The following is a 24,337-nucleotide window of genomic DNA, read 5'->3' on the forward strand; positions in this document are numbered from 1 at the left end:
TTTTACTGATTTTCAATGTAAACTCTGCTTACTCTTTGTCCACGAGGCATTACGAACTGCAGGTTTTGATCACAGTCTGGGGGAAAATGAGCAACCTTCCCCCTTGTCTGGCACAAAGTCCACGTTATCATCGCTGGAAGAGGGTGAACATTCGTAGTTTTATTTATACATCTGACATAATCACAGTCATACCAAGTATTACGAATTTACTGACCACGTAGCTGATTTTTAAATTGAAATGTACATTATTATAATACGGATATTGCAATATTAGAAGAAATAATATAATGTCTTTTAAATATTCAAATAGTTTAATCTTAAAAACCCCCACAATTAACCATAGCACGTTGCTTCTAGGAAAGATAGAGCTTTTCCAGGAGGTAATGCAGAAGAGTGAGTACAAATTTTAGTTGGTTTTTACAAACCTACTGTGAGAAGAAACTCTTTGTCAGCATTAAGGTGTTCTGTCCTGCGCAGGGTTGCTGACTATAAACACAATGCAAAGTAGCAGTTGGGGTTGAGTTTCTTATTGCATCAGAAATGAGTTTGAGAACAGAATTCAAGAGCCAGCTTGATGATCACGTTCTAAGTGTGGCAAAGTATGGTGAAAATAGCAGTAAAGAGGAGCAGCGCATCGGCTGGGAGCAACACAACAGCAGTTTGTGGCAGTCACAGCTCGTATTCACAGCTCAGCCCTTCAGATCTGTCAGTTAGTGCTGAGGAGCCTCTGCTGACAGCTACTGGACACCTGTCACTGTGATACTCCCTGCGTCTGAAGTATTTTTGCACAACAGTTTTTGACCGGTTGTTTTCTCTTCCTAAAGGCTGCGTGCAACACCTTGTGAGCCCTTGTGAGGCTAACAGGCATCGTGCCTAATTCTGAAGGCAATTATGTTCATTTCATTACCATATGAAGTTAATGGACAGATGTTTTATCTCATGGCAAAGTCTTTGTCCTATTCTCCAGTTGGTGTATCAGGTGCAGTCTCCAATATTCTGTTAGGTGCCTCTGAGCATTGCTGGGCAGAGCTGGGTGTCCTAACGTAGCACTCTAATCTGGAAGTTGCCTGGCAAATGTTAAAGCAAGCCAGGAAGAAACTTCTGTGGGCTGAAATATCAATTATTACTAATAATTTCCTGTGAAGCAAATCAGTAGTATCTATGATTATGAGAGAATCCAGGTGATCACCTTCTGTAGATCTGCCCGCAGTGTAACACTGAAGGAGATGTTCAGCACCATGTAAGGCCTGTTCCACGCCCTTGCCATTTTTAATGGTATCTATTTACATATAGGATAAACCTAAACCTCTCTCTTAGGGTGAAAAAAGCAGTATCTGGAGAAAATTGAACTGAATTCTTCTGCAGTCCCTTACCATTTAGAACTATTAGAGTTGCAGCACTTGCTTTATGCTGTGGCTTGAAAAGAGAAGGTGTTGCAGCTAATGAGAAGTTCCTTGAAATGGATGAATGGGATGGGGATGGAAGACTAAAAAGCCATGAAATCTTAACAGCTGTTAAAAATCATCACTTAATCATCACTTATTCTACAGTGAGTTTTCTGCCTTCTCAGGCTGCCTGTCAGCTCCAAAGGAAAACTAACTGGTCATCACTGGTTTCCCAAAGCTTTCGATGTTAGTAAGGGAGCAACACAACTTTATCCAGGCAGAAAACGTTAGGTTGTCTCTTCTGTATTCTCATCTGATCTACCTGCTCCGGCTGCACCTGCTGACACGTCGCTGTGATGCTGTCGGGATTCTGACAGCCCAATATCCTGAGCTGTACAGTAGAGGAAGAGGGCAATATAATATATATAAAATTATATGTTTTATACATATGTATATAGATGGAGCCCATCCAAATAATAATCGAGGGCCTCTGCCCACAAGAGTGAGCTTTGTGATGTCCTTCAACCCTTAGTTTTAAATTATAGCATATATTTATAGAAAATCCAACACAGATCTCCTCGGAGATCTTTCCCCTTTCCAGTCCATGCTTTCAGCACGGTGACTCCACGTAGTCATTTTCCAGGCCCCGGCGGAACCGAGCAGTCAGGGTACGGCTAATGACGATGACCCGCGGCGCCATGCAGTCCTCCCGCCTGTGGAGGATGTTCCATATGAGGATGGCAGCTGCCAGTGTGGCCAAAAGACAGGCTCCAATGTTCAGGTAACAGGACCATGAGAGGTTGGTGTATGGTCCGATGCGGTAGAAAGTCACCAATCCAATGACCAGAACAAAACCTGCAAAGAGTGCGAGAATTTTTCAGTTACTCTTGAATTTCTTTAGTGGCGAGATGCTACAAGCCTGATATTCCTGAATCTGTGAAGCCTTTCCCTTCCTGTTACACTGTGCTGCACGTGTTCTTTAACTCACGTTTAAACACGATCATATGTGCAGAACGAGGTGCCTTAACGTGCAGCTCACATCTGTTGACTCCGGTCTAAATTTCTTGCTCCTACTTTGTTGTATTTCATGTTTTATCCTTCTGTGTTGCAGAAATGAAAGAACATATGTTCTGTGTGTGTGCATGAAAGCAAACAAAAGTGGGTGGAATCCCTGGGTACGGTCCTGCTTCTTTAATGTGCCAACAGAGGCTGCCAGAAGCTTCTGTTCCTTTTCCAACAGTGAGCACAGTATTAAATTCCTTTAAAGGCAGTTGATACAGGAATAACAACAGCACACTTATCTCGTATTTCCATCCACTGATGTCACAACGTCACTTGCAAAAACATGGGAGAAGGAAAAAAGATTTCCCTCTTTTTTTGTGCGTGAGCACCACTGATAAATAGCTGTCGTATTGCAGAGATGAGGTGAGGGGACTTTTCCAGTCATGCAGGACAGGCACGTTAGAACAGGAAGAATCCATGTTCCTCGACTCCCACTTTCTAATGTTAATAAGAATGCCCTTTCCTTGAAGAATGCAGCAGTGAGCACAGTTAGTTTTCTACTCCCTGTTCACTGTGTTTGTTTTTCTAACCCTATTCCCAAGTAAAACTGCTTTTCAACTGTCTGAGACAATTCAGATTGCATCAGAGTCAAATATGTCTAACAGAAAAAAAAGGCTTTCTCTTAGTTCTCATACCTTAACCACCATATCTCATTAAGCTGCACTGACAGAGGGACCCCTTCACAAAGGAAGATGAGAACAAACAGAGACCCATAAGCAGCCAGAAGGGTTTGTAGATATTATCTCCTGAAGTGCGTGGGCAAGGACAAGTGCAGGGTAAGCCTTTCTTTAGGAAGCACCAGCAGTGTCTGCATGCTCTGTTTTCTCAATTAGCTGCACTTGGAAACTGTTCTCACAGATACACCACAGTGCTCTGAGATGGTCCGAGGCACCTGGCTCTGCACCTTGGTTTTCCCATGGAAGAGCACAGCTTTTAATTATATTGGTTATCCTTTTATTTCTTGCTTATCTATCACTTATGGCCAATTACTGTCCCGAGTGGCTGCAAATCTCTGTGCTAGATGGGCTGATTTCACGAGCATCCTTCTATCTGATGGAGAAATTAGCTGCCAGGAAAAAGAGCTAAGGCTTCCTTAAGGGCTCAAAATAAAACTATTTATGTTAGCAAGACTATTTCCCTTCACAGGCCCTTTGCCTGAACCCTAGCTCAGATGAGCAGCCAATCATGCAACAGGCTTTCTCTTCTTTTGCAGTTTTGTGCCAGTGTCTGAACGAGAGGGAACTGGGAGATAATGAGTTGCAGAGCTCCCTGACTTGGCAGATAGCAGGAGTGAGTCACTGCAGCTCTTCAGCGACAAACAGCATCTGTGCAGAAATCTTTGCAATGGGCTAGACAGGAACTGACATCTAAGGGAGAAAAAGGCATGACAGAAGTGGGAGAGTTGGAAGCACATTACTCTACAGTTTCCACAATTAATCAGGGAAAGTAGATATATAAATATATGTGTGTGTGTAATTTTGGTAGGCCTCTTTTATATGGTTACATCCAAGTTGCCTGTTCTGTCAGGCTAATGGGTAAAGCCTTGCAAGTTATCATGTGTAGCACATGGTTGCAGATCCTGGTGTGCTGGTGCAATAGGAACTAATTTCTGTAATGAAAGAGAGTTAAACTGAGATGTGGCTGATGCTTTACTGCCGTAGCTAAAGTATTTTCATGGAGTTATCGTCTCCTGCTTTTTTACAGCCTTCCCTGTGGTTGTTACTGGTGGTAGGAATTTAAATCAGCATTTTATTGTGTTGTCTAGAATATTCCTGAAAATTCATGCAACTTTCAGATGCAAAGCTGAATCTCCCTGGATTAATTTCACTGGGAAGAAACGTATTTCAATCAGTTTCAGGTCACTTATTGTGTATTGTCTGAAAGTCTGCACAGAGGCCAGATCTTTATTAAAAATCCTGGTGAGATTACTTAAAGTACTTTATTTTCCCATAGAGCTGCTGTTTATCTCTAGTTGTTTCCCATCTGTAGCAAAACAAGCCTGAATGGGGGGGGGCTTTTCCGCTGGGGAAGGAAACAGATAACAAATTCACTAGGAAGACTTTTGGTTGGGACAGTATTTGACTGCTGGTGGGGGTGGGTTTGGGAGAATGCTACTTTTTGAACTTGTGTTTTAGATCTGTGTACTGAACTTCCTGTTTGACCGTGGCTGGCCGTTAGCCAGCTGCAGACTTCTAGCATTTTAAAAGAACTTCCATAGTCACCTCGTCCTTCTGTGGGTTTTTTTTTCCCCAGACACATGTTGCATTGTATAAATCTTCTCAGTGCTCTGATGCTGCCTTCTTGGATTCATAGAATCACAGAATCATTGAGGTTGGAAAAGACCTCTAAGACCATCCAGTCCCATCGCCTGCCTACCACCAGCACTGCCCACTAAACCACATCTCCGGGCAGCCTGTGCCAATGCTTAGAAATCTTAGAAACTTCGAATCTTAGAAATCTACTTTAAAAAATATAATATATATTTATATATTAATTTTGCTTAAGGGCACAGGCTGTAACTTCCAGCTCAAATATTTTTTGTTTATTTAAATGAATTTTAAGTGTATATAAGAGTACTTATAAGTACTTATAAGTATATAAGTATATAAGTACTTATAAGTATATATATACTTATAAGTATATAAGGCAGGAGCACTTCTGAGCTCCTGCCCTTCCCATTTGCTGGTTCAGCTGCTCAGGTGAAGCATTTCAGTCCAAATAAGCAGGACAGTCTTCCATATGTTAAGATCTTTCTGGTTAATTCTGCAGGCATTGAAAGCCAGATCACTGAGGTTTGCAGTCCACGTAAAGAACATGCAAGTTTTGGTGCTGCAGTAAAATAAGTGAGAAATAATAAGAACATTTAGCACAAGTCAAGCAGCCAAATCCTTTCTTTCTCATACAATTTTTAGACTTAGAGTCATTAATTTGCTTTCTTTTTTCAGGAAGTATTAGTCTAGAGCTCCATAGAATCTCCTTTTAAAGCAGACCGTGATTGTGGGTGCTGCGAAGGCAAAAGGTGGAAGGAAGTTATACAGAAATCAGGATCACGTTGCTGACATTATTTCAGTCAGCTGTGTTCTCCAGTGGCTGCTCTACTGTTCTGTTCTGCATTAACATTTTTCTGGCTATCAACAGATCTAAAGTTATAATACTGAGAAGGAAGAGAGTGGGTAAGTGATCTAATGCTCTTCTGTTTTTTAAGGCTTAATAGCACAGACATGAGTATGTCTGAACTCAGGTTTCCCCAGCTGTGTCAGGATATGGAGTGAAATAATTCTGTCAGCTGAAAAACACAGTAGGAGAAGTTGGAATGCAAGGCTTGAAATTCAGAAGACGTAAAATTGAAATTATTTGGCTGTAGGTGACAAGCTCAGTGGGGGACAAAACATTTTAATCTTCAGGATATTCAATATTAAAGTAATTTAATGCTGATAAGTAGTTTGAATATTAACTGTTATTATTCAGGTTTATTTCAATCTTGGGCTTTCTGAAACCAGGATGAGATCTACTATAAAGGATATTTTAGAGTTGCTCTCCTCCTCTGTTCCTAACATTTCCCTCTACTGCCTAATATTCACCATTGTACAGAATTCCAGTCTTGGCTGGAATCCATTAGCTGGGTTCTAGTCTGGCAGGTTTCTGATTTCAGTAGATCAATATTTTCTAAGTGCTCTTTTTTTCCTATCCTGTTAGTATGGATTTCCCTTTACAACTGCTTGGGTTACTCTGTTACCCATCGTATGCTCAGCGTGTTGAGTTTGTAACATTTCCTTGGGAAAAGAAACAGCAAAGAAGAGCCCTCTGGAGAGAAATTTCTGAGCAGTGACACAAAATTCCACATCCAACACTGGTTCCATCTTCACCACATTCTTTTTCCAAAGCAAACAGTTTGCCTTCCTGTTAACTGGGAGGTGTGAGGTTGCAGGGCTTTGGAGCTGTGTGAATCCCGTTGCTGGCCCAGGAGCAACGCTGTTTGCTCTCTTCTTTCCTTCCTCGTTGCTTCCTGGGGCTTTATTTTCTGTCAGAGGTCCATCCTTTCTGAATGGCAGTCAAACACTTGTGCAGGTGGCAGAATGAAGCCTGGAGTCTCTCATGGGACCAGAGATGGTTGGTTTGGACTTGCAATAGGGTTTGGAAGATGGTATTTAGTATGCTTAGTTTTTTTTAAAGCAAAAATGACTTCTTTTGGAGATCAGGAGGCTGTATTGAAACCCACACAATGCTTTAGCTATATGCTGTGAACGAAAATAAGTAAATGGCAGGTTCACATTGATTCTGAGCTGCATACTTAAATCTTCCTCCATAATGCTGGATTTCAGTCTCAGTGACTGCTGGTTTTGTTTTTACCTACTATTGAGACAAAAGGTAGATACCAGACATACACCAGAGTTAGAGGGAATCTCCCCAGAGCATGGGAATCTCCCCAGTGGCTTATTTGAGGAGTCTTTGTCATTGTTTGACCTTGAACCGACCAGCCTGACGACTGGATGTGATCATGTAGGATGGGTGTTCAGGGAATTTGTTTAATGTAAAATTTGCATTAAGCAAATGAGGTGTAAAATGGGTGCTGTGGCACTGACTGCAAGACAGGCAACCATCTGACAGCATGGTGTAATTGTGAAGGAGGGTGGCTGGGGGGAATAGCCACCAAAGTCATCATTTGTGCGAATGGGAGAGCTTGGGTTCATGCAGCATGACGTCTTTCTGTGTAGCTGTCATGAGCAGCCGGATCCATCTCCTCACACCTTTTGAATGCAGACAAGCAGATGAACTCCTTGATTCAGCAGCTTCTTCAGCCATTCTCATTAGTGTTTTGTTAATCATTCTGACTCTGGCTTTCTTCCCTTCTCCCCTCCCAGCACTGGGGATTTCAAGGTTCAGCTTGCATAACAGGTAATAGCAGGCATTTCCTCCTCCTGTGTCGGGATATCCTGGCGCCCTTCAGTCTCTCTCTGACTGTGTTTAAAACTGACTCCAGCACAGGAAAAAAAAAAGTCTAAAATTAGCAGCCTTGATAGAATAAAGGCCCAGGGCTGTCCACTGCGCTGCTTGTCAATGAAACAACAAATCTAAACAGGGCCAGAATGCATTTCCTCTGTGAAAAACAGACATGTGGAGTTTTGGGGGAGGAGGAGAAGGAGTGAGAGTAAGGCCAGCACTGCATATAAAGATCAGAGAGAGTTATGCAAAAGACGGTGGTGTACGTAAGGCTGTAGGGAGGCTGGTCTGTGGTGAGTCTGTATGTCTGGCTCTTCTCTGCACTGAGCCAGTGCACCTGGAAGCTGGATGGGATGCTCTGAGAGATACAGAACCTGTTACTGCAGTCTCCTCTTGTTTGAAGTTCAGTGTGGGTGGTTATTGCTATGGGGACCATATTTAAATAAGCTGGGCTAGATGCTGGTCCTGTAGCAGTGTGAACTGGAGATCTCACATTTATACCATTTCAGATATTCAGTGTTTAAAGAATAACAACAGTGATTATAACCTACTGGGTACATTAATAATAATGATATGCTTTTAATATGGACTTGTAGGCGATCTGAATGTAATATTCCATTAATGACATGGATTTTTATAGGATCAGTATAATAAATACTGAGTGGCTTTATGTAAAGAAAGGCATTACTGCAAAACTCTCAATATGATACTGTGATAAAACCATTTCCTCCTTCCCTCACTCGTTTCTATATACAATTTTTGTCTATGAGAATCACTGTGGGAATTTCAGTTACAACTGTCCCTGTTAAAATTGGACTGCAGCTTTCTTTGCAAGATTGCAAGACACGTTTGTGTATCAAAGTGCAGCTGATCTTCACAGTGCAAAACCCTGTTAACTGAAAGCAAAACGTTCGTGTTCCATCAAGATGTCAGAAATCTTTTCTGTCGTTCTGCATTCAAACAGCTGCTGGGGTATATTCTGTCCTGCTAAATGGTGGGAATACACTGCAATGGTTTTGTTGCTTTCAGCTTCCATTGGAAATAGGAATGGCTTAGTCTGCTGCCAACTGAGAAGAAACATTCTGATATTTCCAGCATGAAAGCTTCTAGCCATATACTGCAAAATCACTGTGTGTTTACTTTGACATTTGAGCCTTTACGCTATGCCTCATCACTTGAAAGTTTCTCCAAGTAACCATCTTTGCCACCTGGATTTAGTAGGGATGAATGAATTTGTCCTTGAAAACAGAAGTGCACTTACTGGCAAGCTGGAACACGGCAGCGATGGCCTCCTCCCACCACTGGGTATCCTGAGAGATGAGCGGGATCTCCACCAGGCCCAGGACGAAGATGAGCTGGCCAGCAGTCAGAGCAACAGTAGCGATGAGGTTACAGGCGCGCATCATGTCAAACTGCACTAGGGAAACATGAGAAAGAAGCCTCCAGTTAAAATAAGATTTAAAAAAAAAGGAGGAGGGGGTGTTGAGGTTGAAAAGGAAATTAAAAAACCTGGCTAAGCAGGTGTGTAAAGCTTCTCAGACCATAGCAAATGATTCTTGTGTATCTTTCCCACTCCTGACAATCCCACAGTCTTAACCTTCTTAATTGCATTTGCTGTGGTCTGATTAGGAACAGATTTTCTTTAGGAAATCTTTCCTTTAGTTAATGAAAATCCTGTCACTTTTGCTTCAGTGCCAAACAGTCTGGGCTGAAGCAAGTAGCCCATTTTCAAGGACAGCCCACGAAAAGCTCTGGGCTTCTGCCCTGCAAAGATTCTCAGTGTAATCAGCCATCAGAGCTGTGTGCTGCAGGAACTGTCCTTTTGTTCTGTATTTGTATGGCACTGATTGAAATGGAACCTTGGTTCATGGCTTGGGTTTTCAAGGCCCCAAAACAACCATCTCACAGCAAAAGGAATCTGTAGCTCTCTTGTCCTTAAGCATTCTGTGGGCCAGTGCCAGTATATTACTGGTTTAAGAGATGTTGATAACAGAGCATTAAATAGAGAATTCTTAAATCTTCCTTCTTTTAACATTTATTGATTTTTTGGACTCTCTGAGAAGACTCTTGTATTTCTGTAATGATGTCAGTGCTTGACAGTTCTCAGCTGGGTGCTCTGCCATCGTATACATGTAAAAGAAAAGTTATATGACCTTATATGTTTGTACACACTGAAGATAAAGAACAAATTCAGAAATAATTACAGATATTTATATCTCAAGTCTTGGATAGAGACCCGATTCAGCCGGCTGCTGGATAGAATACACTCAGTGCAAAGCTCAGTCCTTTCAGTGAGGCTTCTTTTCCTACTTTTCCTGTTAACCTGGTGGATGTCCTGTTTTCATCCTTTTCCTTCCTCTCTAGCAAAAAGGTGGGCTTTGTAAATATCCCTGTGCCAGTTCAACATCTCTTGCCAATATGTCACTGCTATTCTGAAATACAAGCAGCTCAGTGCACAGAGTATCACAAACAGAAAGGCTCCAGACATTAATTTTCATCAGGTTTTCAGAAGTGCCTTAGCTGATCTGATTGAATTTGGATGCACTAACCACCCAAATTTTATATTCTGAGAAACAGTTAACAAAAGATTCGTTGCCAGCTGGAGAGCTTTGCCTAAGGCCTGTTCCTATTTCGGCAGCAGGTTTCTGGATCTCGGTGTCTCCAGACCTCACATAAGATCACAGCTGGTGTGATCTTATGAAACATGAAAGCAATTATTTTTGTGGAATCAGGTAGGACAATAACTGAGTGCCCTTCCACGCTTCCTACTGGGATGAAGCTGTTTCATTCTAACACCAGAGACACCAGTTCAAATTCCCCATTGCATTGCTCATTTCCTAGACCAGAACTATCCATCTGGATTAGAAATGTTGATTTGATTTGCTTATTTGCAAGCAGCGATTCAATGTTACATGATAGCCCCAGGGTTATTCGTGCTTTGCAAAAGCAGATTAGTCATAATAGAGAGTAATTCACAGTGTCTCAGAATTGTTGGGAAGGATGATCTCACTGAATAGATCAGATGGTGCTAATTGCTGCAAGTCTCAAGTTTTCTTTCCCTATTTTGTTTGCATATAGGAAAAAACAGTGATAGGTGAGAATTCAAGCTGTTGATAGATTACATCACGATGTATGTATTCATATTAAGCAGCCTGAGATGCCCCAAAACTTATCTACAACTTCCCTTGAGAAACAGCACTTCCAAAATTGTTTGTGTGAACTTCAATCCAGCTTCTGTAATGCAGTTACCAGCCGTGGGACAGCACAGCTTCCCTCACCCTGTAAGAACAGTACAGAACCTGCACATCTCACCATGGCTTCACAGCTGGAGGGTCTGTCTGTGAGTGTGCTGCTAACCTACCTCTGCTTTGGCACAGCGTGATTAAATCTGAAAAATCAATGTAAATTTCAGTCAGCTCTTAGGAATTCGTCGCACTGAAGGACAGCACCACCTTAAGCTGCTGCTAATTGAATTGCAGCTGTGAGTTTGTCAGTACTTCAGGAAACCTGCTTGTTCGTGCTAATAGCATTAGTGTTAAAATGGTTACCTCTAACTTCAGTTCTCTTCATCTCCAAAGTTACACTGCTTGGTATCTGTTTACAAGCTGTGTCTGCAGGCTGAGATCATCTGCTGCTTCTGATACAATTTATCTGAATTGGCAAAGTAATTAGATTTTCTCTAACACAATGAAGACATTCTGAGCGCATGGTTTTCATCCGGAACCTGACGCTTTGCTAAGGCCTTGGCCTAGGAAGGGATGCATCTTGTTGCTCCTAACAAATCTACTTCATTAAATAGTCTGAGAAGTCTTTGCACACATTTCCTTAGCAGAAGCATAGCTGACAAGTCTTCCTAAAGCCTCAAATGAGAGCCATCCCCCTCACAGTGACAGGCAGTTAGAAAGGAACAGCTGGTTATGCCCAAGCTTTTAGCTGCCCACGGTTCAGGCTGGGAGTAGTGTGTGGTCCTTTACAATGAAGTTGTACCTTTTCAGCCTTTTCAAATTACTTTTACAATCCACATTATATCCAAATGTCAGGAAAAGCCAGAACAGTACACTCTGTGTAAGTGTGCTTATACTGGTTTTTCATGGCAGCATTGATTGGATCAGCACAAAGGCACAGTGCAAAGGAAAACTGTTGAAGGGATGCTCTGGAGACTGAACTATGACAGCTCAGTGAAATCTTAAGTAAAAGTAAAATCCATGCTAAAATGAGCATTGACTCCAATTTGAAGAGCAGACCTCTTAAATTTTACCTCCAGAAAGACTGCACGTTCACCTCTGCTGCTGCAATTAGTCATTTCACTAATTGAAATGCTGATAACATTGCAGGTGCTAGGAAGGGAAATCACAAGCTTGGAGCTTGCACTGTGAACTGACTGTGCAATAGCCTCAGCAGGTTACATCTGTGGACAGGCACCTATGGGCACAGTAAGCACCTGGCTGTATTGAATCCCTTGGTAGCTGTCTCTTCCAAGTGCAGCGGCCCTCCGTTCTTGATCTGTCCATGTAGGAAAACAAATGTGATGCTCAGTGCTTGCCATGGCATGGCTTCAGTCCAGCCAAACACCAGCAGCCAGTGTCACTCTGAATTGTTACCTCTGCAAACAAAAGCCGGCGCAGTTCCCACGCAGAGCAGCAGCCTGGCCTAGCACTGCTCCTCACAGTGCAAGTGTCTGCATAAATCATGCTCTGAGGCTGGCAGGTGTTTATATTTAGTCCTTCTGGAGTCACGTAGTCACTTGTGATGCTGTGCCTCTCCCTGTCAGTGGTTATGCTACTTGTAAGAACTATGGCTATCTTGCTCTTGGCATCTGGAGTAGAAATAAGCATCCTGCCATTCAGTCCCTCTGCAACCCTGAAGAACCAAGCAGAGCCTTAAAAATACTTCTATTGCTGTAGTTCAAATTGTTCATAGTGTTCTTCAGACAAAAAGGAACAGAATGTGACCTTTACTAACAAATAAATGAGCTCCATCTGTCCACAGGGCTGTTAGTGCTGTGGGGCTTAGGGGCATTGCTGTACTGTGCAGTGTGGTCAGAAGTTTTTTGGTGTTAGAGAATCAGAGGGGGGGATGACTGTGCTGTGGTTATTATGTTTTTAAGAGTTCTATCACATTTTGCTTCTGTTTCACGTAAGAACTTGCTGCCACACCGTTCTGCTATGAAACCAGTTGTATGACTATCTTTAGAGCACCACCCATCTTCTGAACTGGGCACAGCAGGAAATACAAGGCAGCAGGCTTAAAAAGCTGCAGAAGCCCAAGTCAGTGCACAGGAACTTATTCCATCTGTTCCACTGAGACCAGGTACTTGTAAAGTTTGTGAATGGTAAGCAGGTTGTTAAATCAGAACCTGACTGATAGATGATAATCAGAGCATCATTCAAGTGATGATGTTAGTGTGTGCATAGAAGGCAATGGCTGCTTTCTGGAAAACATGATGTTGTGTGGGCCCACGTGAAAGGATATTTTGAAAAGAAATTCCTCCCCTATTTTCGTTTGGTCTCAAGAGGGATAGAAAAGATTTTAGGAGCATTTTTCCTTTTCTCCATATTTCAAACCATGAAAAAAAAGCCTTTTTTCTTACTAACGTTACTGTTATGAGTCTTCAGAAGCAGTATTAAAATCTCTAGAAAAAAATCCTAGCGTCTGCCAAGGCATGAACTTTATAGACCTTTAATGCTTTGAATTCATTTCCTTGAAGGATCCATTTAGTGTTGGTTGAGTCTCCCTGACAAACAAACCCCGAGGCAGCGCTGCTCAGAGCCCTCCTCTGCTGGCTGCTTGTTTGAAGGCCCCTGGGAGCTGCTGGAATCAGGGGCTCTCCCATTGAGTGCCTTGGGAGCTGTGAGCTGTGATTCAGCACAGATGTGCCAGGTGACCACAGGTATCCTAAGCACAGCCTTACTGCTATAGCTCAGTGAGAGGGTGCTTTGGAACTCCACACTGTGAACACAAGGTGCAGATTTTTCATTGCTCAGTTCTATAAATCAACCTACAGGTTTGGTCCTACCCCCAACTTTTAAACCTCTGAAACATGGATGGATTATTCAAAGTGTGTGGTTCTGTGTGCTATAAAACAGGACAGTGCAGATTAATTCTTTTGGGCAGGGAGGAGGAATCAGTTCATTGCCAGAGGGTGGACATAATGGTTCTCATTTTCCTGATTTTATTTGACTGTTAACTTTAAGAAATGTTCAGATTCAAATGGCTAACACTGATGTCAGAGCTATGTGGGCATGCTGCTGAGCTGTACGTTCCCCAGGACCTGGTACATCGTATCTATGACCACCCAGCATAAGCAGAGAAGAGATGGAACTTACGTTTGACAGTGCTGCGAGACTCCTGGAACCCAGCTGACTCCGAGCCCCAGCCCAGGGCTTCACACTCGCGCTCCTCCCCTTGCCCGTGCCTGCTGCTCGTGCTGGTTCCTGCCTTGCTCCTCTCTGCCAGCCAGCACATCTTCCAGAGCCCCACGCTGCGCTTACGCCCATCTTCCAGGGTCTGGTACACCCAGTTAGGAGTAAAGGCAGCCGCATTGTTTAGAATAAGCGAGACCAAGGCTACCAACACGGCTGTGGCTACCAGTTTCTGGACAGTCATATCTGACTGTCAGCTCGCCACCAGTCTCTATGAGCAGAAGACGCGAGGTCTCAGTCAGCTGCAGCACATTGAAATGGGGCTTGAAATGGAGGCGGCTCGGATGGGATGTTAGAAGTGGCTAGAGGACATCACCGTTCATTCTCAAAGTCAACTCCAGAGGCGTTTCTGATGAAGCAAATGAGAATTCCGTGAGGTAGGCAGGATAATTCCATAAAATACGAACACCAAGAAGCTTGTTTAAGACTCGGTCCTTCCCAGCGTTGGCTTATCCACCTTCTTGCACCTTGATGAGCAGTGCCAGCCCGGTGGGGTCCATTCCCTGTGAGCCGAGGCTGTGTGGATCCAGGCTGCAGGCAGGGCGCCCAACACACCCACGGTGCGGGATCCTCGTTTGGACGCACGGTTCAGAATACCCCGCAATAACCAACAGACGGCATTCTTAAAGCCCAATGGACTCAGACCAATGTTGTCATCCCAGAGGAGACGGGAAAGCTTGGAGTATCCCGAGGAATGTGCTCCGCTGCGTCTGTCCGAGCTCCACAACTGCGAGTGGCGCGGGCTGCCGTGAGGAAGAGGGCTCCCCCTCCGCCCCCCCAGCTCCACACAGAGGAAATGGCTGTTTTTGTGGCTGTTTTTGGTGAGCCTCAGGGCGTAGTCGACTGCAACAAACAGAGCCGCTGCCACGGCAGTCAAACATGAACAGGATGTGTTTCCTGAAAGGAAAAGACATATGGAGACTTCTAAAGTTGTCCCTCCTCCCCTCGGAGCGTCCCCTTCCCGCCTCACTCCTCCCCTCAGCGTGGGCCGGGGGGGGCGGTGGGACAGCGGGGTCCGATACGGCTCCATGCGGGTCGGGCAGCGGGATGGAGGTTCTCATTACAGCCATGGAGAGGAACCGGGCAGCCAGACAGAAAGTAAAGCCGGGAGAAGAGCCGGGGCTGCCTGAACAAAGTCATGAGCTGCTGTGATGGAAGCTGGGGGCTGTGGGGCAGACGCGGCCCTGAGCCCCACGTCCCGCTCTGAGCCCGGCAGAAGTTTCTAAGCTGAACAAACAAAAAACCCCACAGCTGCATCAGCTGTAACGTTTGGTGCCGTTTGTGCCTTGTAAAGCGGCTGGTGTTGTCGTCAGCCTGAAGAATGAGGAGTGAGGGGTCAGGACGGAGCTGGGTGCAGTGCTCAGTGCACCTGAGGTGTCAGCAGTTCACATGGATGCAGATAACGGGAGTGAAAGGTGTTTGATTGGAAGCAGCTCCTGCGTGTCAGCTGAGCGCCATCACCTGCACTGAGCAGTAAATCCCCCTCCCCTCTGTGTGCTCCGTTCATTCCAGTCCTTAAACAGGTGAAGCATGAGGCACTTTGTGCACTGTCAGTGCAGCATCGTTTGTGTTCATCTTTCCTGTGGCTGCTCATACTGCCATACATCCGTGTTCTTAGAAATTTGGCAAGCACTGCTATTGGCAGACGTCTATATTCATTCTTCCAAGCAGCAATGGCCGTATTTTTGTATTGAGACACCATGAGGTTTTCTGTTGCTCTAAGCCTGCAGCAGGGCAGCTGTTGTAGCCATTGTAGATGATTCTAAAGGTAAAGCTCTTCTACCCGGCAGTAAACTTGTCTCTGCTCCTTCCCTATTTTGTTTGGGGCATTCCTGAGAGGCGTAGGATGGACCAAATGAAAAGCAAATGAGTTCTGAAAAGGTCCAGTAAGTTTTCTTGGCTTCCTCTTACCAAAACAGCTCTGTTATTATTACTACTACTATTATTATTGCTATAGTTATTAGCTCCTCGCTGACTCATTCAGGTTCTTGTTGGCACTTAGTGCTATTCTGTTCACACAGAAATCTTATGCTTCTAGTACAGAACAGTCAGGAATCCTCCCCATCCTGTAAAAGAGAAGGAATCCCCATTAACCTTAGGTGTCCAGTAGTGTGTCTGATGTGCCCATGTCCAAGCCCTCAGTAGCCCCTATGGTCCATGGCGTGATGCTTTTGTCCTGTAATCAGTCCATCAAACCATATACTGTGCAGCTGCTTGTAAGTGAATTAGCTGATCAGAATCACCTGCTGTTCACCCAGAGGGTGGTGACGCACTGGAACAGGTTGCCCAAGGAGGCTGTGGGTGCCCCATCCCTGCAGGCATTCAAGGCCAGGCTGGATGTGGCTCTGGGCAGCCTGGGCTGCTGGTTGGTGACCCTGCACACAGCAGGGGGTTGGAACTGGATGGTCTTTGTTTGGTCCTTTTGAACCCAGGCCATTCTGTGATTCTATGCTGTATTTAAGACAGATTGCATTATTCTAATGCTTCTTTCAGGGCTAGTCAGGTGCAATTTCAAGTTACTGAAATCCAAGTGAGGTTGCACGTAATTATCATCTGGAAGATAGTAATAGATGCTGTTAATTTTCCTAAGGAAGCAGCACCTGCTTTGTCCTGTCCTTTTCCTTTGCATGGAAAACACCCAAGAGCAGCATGTAGGCAATGGGCGGAGGACAGGGACAGGGTGGTGCCCAGTGTTTGTCCAGGACAGCCCAGACGTGGTTTACATTATGGTGAGGCTCACAGTGAACACTTAGCACCAGAACAGCACATCCTCTGTGTGCCAGTCGAACTGCTGGCAATCTCTGTCCTTTGCTCTTTGCTCAAGACCAGCTCTGCCATTGCTCAGCACTGACAGCTGCATTTCCCTCTCTGGTGGTGCAGGCTGTGTCTGAGCACAAGGGACACTCGGGTGCTGTGCTGGGACGTGCTGGAGTCACTGGGGGAGGGCGGCTGACACTGGGATGAATCCACACACTGTTGTTGTCACTTGTTTAAATGGGAGCGTTGTGCTGCGTGTCCTTCAGTGATGGCAGCAGGAAAATCTCCCTTTTATTAGTGCATTACAGTATTGCACTAATAACGTAGCATTGCAGATGCTATGTCTGATATTTAGAGCACAGTCCTTAGTGTCCTGTTAGCAAAGTGGGGCCCGAGTTGAAATGAGAGGTTCTTTCTTCTCCTGGTCAAGATACTTAGAGGTGAGATGGGATGCAAGTATGTGCCATTTTCAATTGTACCCCACTGTACATTGTACCCCATTGAAGGGAGGAGGGCAGAGTCGTAAGGTGCTTCAGACACGTGAATACCCAGCACAGGAAAATAGATCCAGAAAGGTGAGAATGCTGTAAGAAAAGCTGTTTCATCAACTACGTGGAATAACTTGTGTCTAAAGGGGCTCCCAGGTTCTGTTTGGAATCTGGCGTGCTCCTGGCATGGCCCGAAGCTCGGGGTGCAGCACAGTTTGCTGCACGGGCAGGCACAGCTCCCTGAGACAAGCAGGGAGTGCATTCCTATGGCTCTGCTGTGGCTGCATCTGCTCTGCGTTAAGATCCCCACATTGGCTAATGGAGCACAGATGTGAGCTGCTTTCCAGAGGGAAGAAAAGGAGGAGGGGAAGAACAGGAAGTTCTCAGAATGTGGCTGGGGGGAAGGGTGAACTGTTCCTTGGGTTGTGTGACAGCAAGGCCGGCCCTGGGAGAAGAGCTGCTGCCTTTTAAGGATGTAGAGACAGACGTGTCTTTCTCCCTGACCCACCAACTGTCAAAAAAGAAACTGTTCTTGCTTTGGATGACGTGAGAACTTTCAGCTTCTGGTGTTTCTTGTTTCTTAACCCAGTTTGCACTGTTTTGTACGTATCTTGAGACAGCAAAACTGCAGCACAGCTGTCCCTGGTGTTCTGATGCTGGAGATGTCTCCCTGCTCACTTTCAGGGCAAAGGTGGAACAAGGTTCTGGCTGCATTTTGGTTGCTGGAGGTCGTCTGGTCTTTGTGCAGGAGCTCTGAACCCCAGTGCTCTGGCCCTGGCTGCCATCAGTGTGTGACCTCAATCTGCTGCAGCATCTTGCTGTGGTGTCGGTATGATGTGATCTGTGCTGCTTCCCGACCTCCACCTGGTTGTGTGCTCTGTGGTGCTCAGCAGCTGTGTGTATACCTTTGTGTATCCATCCAGGGCCAGGCTGGATGTGGCTCTGGGCAGCCTGGGCTGCTGGTTGGTGACCTTGCACATGGCAGGGGGTTGGAAGCATCATGGGCCTTTTCAACCCAGGCCGTTCTGTGATTCTATGATGATTCTATGATAATGCATGTATATACCTTTATCAGAGCAGTGTCCTTTGTGTGAGGGACATGTCTATGGGTAATAACCAGCTTCTGCTGCAGCTGGACCAAGGCTAGTGATAGAAGTGTCTGTCTTTGTTCATCAAAGCCAGGTGACAGTATCTAATGTGACCTAAATGTCCCTTAAAGGTGCTTTTCCTGCTGTCCCCTGTTCTGGGTATAGGCAGTGGCTCGCTTAAAAGGAAAAAGAACAATTAGTGCTTTATGAAAATGAAAATGGCTCCATCTTGTGCTGGTGGAAATGGGCATTTCATGCTGCATGGAGGTGCATCGTAGGTTTACGCTCAGGATGTAGCACTGAATTTCCAGTTCTGACATTCCTGCGTTCTGTTTCCATGTTCCTTTTGGCATTTGTGTCTGGAAGGGACTCGGATATATCAGCACAGAACCTGAGGAGGCCATGTTTGAACTGCAGTCAGCATGTTTTTCCCTCCTGTACTGACTGGATGTGCTTGACAGCACGTTGCGTCTCATCTCCTTTTGCTGCTTCCCGGTTAGTCAGTTTCCCCTGTTTGTGCAGGTCTTTCCCACAGCCACTGGGAAGAGAAAAACATTTTAATCATAGGAAAACATGATTGTCAGCCCCCCACCCCCAAAGTGGAAGGGGATTTGTTTGCAGGTGCAGGACCTGAGGTGTCATTCCACTCTTCAAAAAAGAAGAAAAATAGAAAACTTTTTTTTTTTTTCCCTGCTTTCATCATCTGGGTCCTTAATTTGCGTCATGTTGGTGCCTGGGAGCTGCGTGGGCCTCCACTGAGCCCTATTTTGAATGCAAATGTTTTGTTAACCAAACATGTGGATCTTCAGCTCCAGTGCTACCTTTATGTCTGAGAACTGCTTCTATTCTCCTTAAATCTTCATGGAACAACCAGAGTCTGTTTATGTCTGATAAGTGTGGAACTTGCTAATGCATTGTCCTTTCTTGCTCCTTGCCTCTTACCTGCTCAATACCCACTCCTTGATGCTGATACCATAACAGCTCTCCCCTTCTTTCTGCTTTATCACAGTGAGGCTGTCTGGGAGAACATGGCTCGCATGTGTGTGAAGACTCAGAGACTTGATGTTGCCAAAATTTGCCTCGGAAACATGGGTCATGCCAGAGGAGCCAGAGCATTAAGGGAGGCAGAACAGGAACCTGAGCAGGAAGCCAGAGTGGCTGTGCTGGCAGTTCAGCTGGGCATGCTGGTAAGCCTGTCAATCATCTGCATCCTAGAACTAGGATCTATAGTTCTTAGTCCCAGGCAAATGAGGACAGAAATGGTGACACACCCCACAGTTCACAGATCACCAATTAGACACAAAGTGCTGTGACAGCAGAAAATCTGCTGGGGCCTCTGAGGAGACGCTGCATCCCGGGGCTGTGATGGCTTTCATCTGTGTGTTTGTTGCAGCTGCAGCTGGAACGTTGCCTTCCACCTCTTCTCATTACCAGAAAAAAATGTTGATGAACTGGAAGTTCAGAGAATCAGGGCAAACTGTTCAGCTCTTGGAAGGATTTTCAAGGCTGGAAGGGCTAGAATTCAGCAATCTGCAGCCATTTTAAGAGTCTAAATGCCAGAGAGGTAGTGGAACTATCCTTAATTAAAGTAAGAGGGGAAAAAGGGAACGTTTGAACTAGATGTTTGGAGAAGCTTCCTGGCAGAGGCAGCTGTGAGGCTGAGAAGTGGCAATGCTCCATCCTCTGGATACTGGCATCTGTTTGGAGAGGTGGAGGGGAGCTGTACAAGGCAGATGCTGCTCTGTGGGTTTATTCACTCGCAGTGCCAACAATTTCCATCTTCCCTTTCTATGCTTTTAGAATTTGAAAGAGACAGAAACTATTTTTCTATCCTGGACGGATAATCTCCATTTACTAAATATAGTGTTCATCTGGACAGCAGTTGGGTGGGGCAGGAAAATGCTCCTTCCACAGGAGAACCTCTCAAAAATAATAGTTCCAAATTTGCTTATCCTTGCGTCAATACAGGCAAAATCCTCCTGATCTGCTTCTGTCTGACATGAATAGTGTCATTGCCAGGACTGGCTCTCAGTTATCCGAGGAAGAGTTCCTACGTCTGAGACCTGCTCTGAGGTCCCTCCGACCTCACATCACTTCTGGGCTGTGTGGCCATTCAGTGCAGCCCCATACGAGGATACCTCCCCTTTCTGAAGTGATTCACGCTCGTGGTGACAGTGTTTAATTGTTGATGTCTTGCTTGTGTCACCCCCCGGTTGATACTGTACAGTAAATGCAGGATCTGAATGCTTTCCTTATTTTCACATAAACATCCTGCTTCCCAGTAACGTGCAATTCCAGGTTAAGTGTATTAGTTGGTTAACCCTCCTGCCTGAATTATTGTTACACTAATTGCATTACCTGCATAACTAAAATACTCATTAGTGCAGTGCCTGCTGTGACCTGCTTGGATGGACACCTATAAAACCAGTGGAGCCAACGAGCTGCTTGTATCCTCTCCTTTCAGGAGGATGCAGAGCAACTGTACAAGGCTTGCAAGCGCTACGACCTTCTGAATAAGTTCTATCAGGCCACAAACCAGTGGCAAAAAGCCATTGAAACAGCCGAGGCTCATGACCGGGTTCACCTGCGCACCACTTACTACAGCTACGCCAAGCACCTGGAGGCAGTGGGGGATCACGCTCTTGCACTCAGCCAGTAAGCATCAGCTTATGGCAGAACTGTGTTTGGGGGGGGGGATTTTTTAGACAATGAAGTGAGATTTAAGTCAGTCATTTCACATCTGATATGTTCTGTTTGTCCACAGCTATGAGAAGTCAGATACACACAGGTTTGAGGTACCCCGAATGCTGTCTGATGACCTACAGGCTCTGGAGAACTACGTCAACAAGATGAAAGACAAGTCAGTGCTGTGCTCATTCCTTCTGAGTGGGACTTTCAGGTTGAGATACAGGCTGTGAGGAGGGCAGGGAAGGAGAAGTAGTGATCCTCTCCTCTGAGTTCAACACTTGCCTAATGCCTTTTCATCCCCCCTCAGCTTTTCAGGATCATGGCACAATTCACTCAAAATTGCCATATTGGATATTTAGGTTGAGCTCATAGTGCAGGTCTTTGAATATCACCCTTGTGTTTAGGTAAAACCTGTCTACGTTCCAAGAAAATACATCTGGTCTTGAGTTCAAGATCTCCAGGGCTGAGAAATGCATTCTCTGGTAATTCCAGCTGCTGCAATTAATACTGTTGCTTTTCTAGGAGCCTGTGGAAATGGTGGGCACAATACCTGGAGAGCCAGTCAGATTTGGAATCTGCATTACAATACTATGCACTGGCTCAGGATTATTTTTCCCTAGTCCGTGTCCACTGTTTTCAGGGCAACATTCAGAAGGTAACGCAGCCTGCTGCCATTTGTTTGCAGAGTTCTCATTCCTAGGATGAGTTTGGTCACAGTGTAAAGATATGCCATTTCCTTTCCAGGCTGCTGAAATAGCAAATGAAACAGGAAACTGGGCGGCTTCGTACCACTTGGCCCGTCAGTACGAGAGTCAGGATGAAATCAAGCAGGCCGTGCACTTCTACACCAGGGCCCAGGCATTTAACAACGCCATTCGCCTGTGTAAGGTATGGAAAGACACACATTGCTACATCCAAACCTGAAGCAGGATTCTGCCCTTAGGCAGCGTACAGAGTGAAACAGGTACAAGAGATCCGTTCTCGTTCTCTTTGTGAGATATTGCTTGTTCATGAAGACGGTCCAGTTTCTGCCCACATCTTCTACAAGGATTGATCATTACAAGGGGTTGCATGGAACTGAGTATTTCCTTTTCCTACATGTCAACAGAAAACTGCCTAAAACAGTCACTGTTGCAGCTCAAAGCCCTAGGAGTTGCTATGGGTTTTCCATAGGAGGTGGTTGATGGGCTACTATGTGACAGCACAAAGCCGAAAGCTTGAAAGGAGGCAAGCTCGTCAGGTCAGTTTGCTGCAGACCTCAACCCAAATCTTTGCTTTTCAACAGGAGAACAATTTAGATGATCAGCTGATGAACCTGGCTCTCCTGAGCTCTCCAGAAGACATGATAGAGGCAGCCTGCTATTATGAGGAGAAGGGGGAGCAAATGGACCGAGCTGTCATGTTGTACCACAAGGTAAATGCCTCATTAGTAAGAATAGCAAACTTTAAACTGACGCTGTTTCTACGGCAGAGGAGCATTTAATTAACGGTGTGGTTTGATTATGTACAATTATCAGTCATTTCTTCACAGTAACACTCTGTGAACCCACACTGGGGTGTCTGGGAAATTCATTCTGCAATGCTTATTCCAGTCCTTAAAGCCTCGTCCTTAATTTTACAGGCAGGACACTTCTCCAAAGCACTGGAGCTGGCCTTTGCCACGCAGCAGTTTGGAGCCTTACAGCTCATTGCTGAAGACCTCGATGAGAAGTCAGACCCAGCTCTGCTGGCTCGCTGCTCTGATTTTTTTATTGAACATGCTCAGTATGAGAAGGCAGTGGAGCTGCTGCTCACAGCCAAAAAGGTGAGTTCTGCCTTCCTGCTCCCCGTGTGCACCAACAGAGAGGAGCACAACAGGTGTGCACATAAATACACTCACATCTCTCTTTGTTCATAAGCACCTACACAAAAACATTTGTAAGCTTTAAGGTTTCTTTTCAGAATGACAGGGTGGCAGCTAAGTTCTAAAAGTTACACCACAGACAACGTGACATCACACTGCAATGCATGCAACTGCTCATTGCTTTCTCATTTCCATTAGTACCATGAAGCTCTGCAGCTTTGCCTGAAGCAGAACCTGACCATCACAGAGGAGATGGCTGAGCGGATGACGGTCTGCAAGGACTCCAAGGACCTTTCTGAGGAGTCCCGGAGGGAACTCCTGGAGCAAATAGCAGATTGCTGCATGAGACAAGGCAACTACCACATGGCAACCAAGAAGTACACGCAAGCTGGAAACAAGTTAAAGGTCAGCTGGGAGAGGTAGAAAAAACAGCTAAAGAGGCTGAGCCACTTAACTCTATATGGTTTTTCCCCTAGAGTGGTTTGAGGGAGGTCTTGGAACAGTCAGTACATTGCCCAGATGAGGCTTTCCAACCATTTCAGCATCATTTGATTTTTGCATTCACAATATTTCCTCTCTCTGTCCTCCCACCCCCATCCACTGTTAGGCTATGAAGGCACTGCTGAGATCTGGAGACACAGAGAAAATCGTCTTCTTTGCGGGAGTCTCCAGACAGAGAGAGATTTACATCATGGCAGCCAACTACCTGCAGTCACTGGATTGGCGTAAAGACCCAGAGATTATGAAGAACATCATCAGCTTCTATACCAAAGGGAGAGCCCTGGATCTGTTGGCGGGATTCTATGATGTGTGCGCTCAGGTACAACCAGCTTCTGTGATCCCTCAAGGTGTTCAGTTGTTTGCTATGGACTAAGAGCCTCATCTGAATCTCTCTTCCTGCAGGTGGAAATTGATGAGTATCAGAATTATGAGAAAGCACAGGGAGCACTGACAGAAGCATATAAGTGTCTTTCAAAAGCAAAGACCAAAAGCCCTCTGGAACAGGAAAGCAAACTAGCACATCTGCAAAGCAAGATGGCCCTGATAAAGCGATTCATCCACGCTCGGAGGTGAGTTGCAGTGTTTGGAGCATGCAGACTAATGACAAAGATATCATGCACGAGGAAGACATTCACAGTTCAATAAATCACATGCAGAAGTCTCACTTCTATAAGTGTTTGTTATATTTTTGTAGCAGGGAACCACAGGTGATTTTAAAAGTGATGTTGGCTTTCGAGACCAAAGTATAGACTGAAATATGAGTAACTGTTGGCCTGGGAAGCACAGCCATCTTTTGTTGGATGATTCTGAGACATGCACAGCACAAAAATCCTTCCCGTGCTTCTCATGGCAAAACTAAATGTCCTCCAACATGTGATTTTTCTGTTTGCTCTTTTGCCAGGGTTTACTCTGAGGATCCCAAAGAAGCCATCAGACAGTGCGAACTGCTCCTGGCTGAACAGGACCTTGACAGCACCATCCGGCAGGGGGACATCCTGGGATTCCTGGTTGAACATTATTTACAGGTGCAGGAATTCCATGTGGTAAGTTACATTTCAGTTCTTACATGCTGAAGAGCCCAAACTTTATGTACACCTTTATGTACACCAGAACACTCTGTCAACTGAAGATCTCAGCCAGGCATTGAGGATGGAAGCTTGTC

At 45.1% G+C, this 24,337-nt stretch overlaps 2 protein-coding genes across 2 annotated transcripts in view; one reads left to right on the plus strand and one right to left on the minus strand.

Annotated features, from left to right (window-relative positions):
• The window catches only part of IFT140 (intraflagellar transport 140), a 36,297-nt gene that overhangs the window by 11,460 nt on the left and 500 nt on the right, over nucleotides 1–24,337 (plus strand). The window contains exons 18-28 of the mRNA XM_015877245.2: nucleotides 19,153–19,330; nucleotides 20,608–20,798; nucleotides 20,908–21,003; nucleotides 21,354–21,486; nucleotides 21,576–21,719; nucleotides 22,117–22,245; nucleotides 22,453–22,635; nucleotides 22,873–23,079; nucleotides 23,282–23,494; nucleotides 23,578–23,744; nucleotides 24,077–24,218. Of these exons, the coding sequence (XP_015732731.1) occupies nucleotides 19,153–19,330; nucleotides 20,608–20,798; nucleotides 20,908–21,003; nucleotides 21,354–21,486; nucleotides 21,576–21,719; nucleotides 22,117–22,245; nucleotides 22,453–22,635; nucleotides 22,873–23,079; nucleotides 23,282–23,494; nucleotides 23,578–23,744; nucleotides 24,077–24,218 (1,783 nt within the window). The remainder of the gene's footprint in view (nucleotides 1–19,152; nucleotides 19,331–20,607; nucleotides 20,799–20,907; nucleotides 21,004–21,353; nucleotides 21,487–21,575; nucleotides 21,720–22,116; nucleotides 22,246–22,452; nucleotides 22,636–22,872; nucleotides 23,080–23,281; nucleotides 23,495–23,577; nucleotides 23,745–24,076; nucleotides 24,219–24,337) is intronic.
• Nucleotides 139–16,116, minus strand: TMEM204 (transmembrane protein 204). Its single transcript, XM_015877256.2, has 3 exons — nucleotides 13,715–16,116; nucleotides 8,650–8,805; nucleotides 139–2,240 (listed from the first exon to the last, which is right to left on the minus strand). Exons 1-3 carry the CDS (start codon nucleotides 13,992–13,994, stop codon nucleotides 1,996–1,998), a joined length of 681 nt encoding a protein of 226 aa, XP_015732742.1. The 5' UTR covers nucleotides 13,995–16,116; the 3' UTR covers nucleotides 139–1,995.

The sequence above is a fragment of the Coturnix japonica genome, chromosome 14 (genome assembly GCF_001577835.2).
Source record: "Coturnix japonica isolate 7356 chromosome 14, Coturnix japonica 2.1, whole genome shotgun sequence".
Taxonomy (NCBI): domain Eukaryota; kingdom Metazoa; phylum Chordata; class Aves; order Galliformes; family Phasianidae; genus Coturnix; species Coturnix japonica.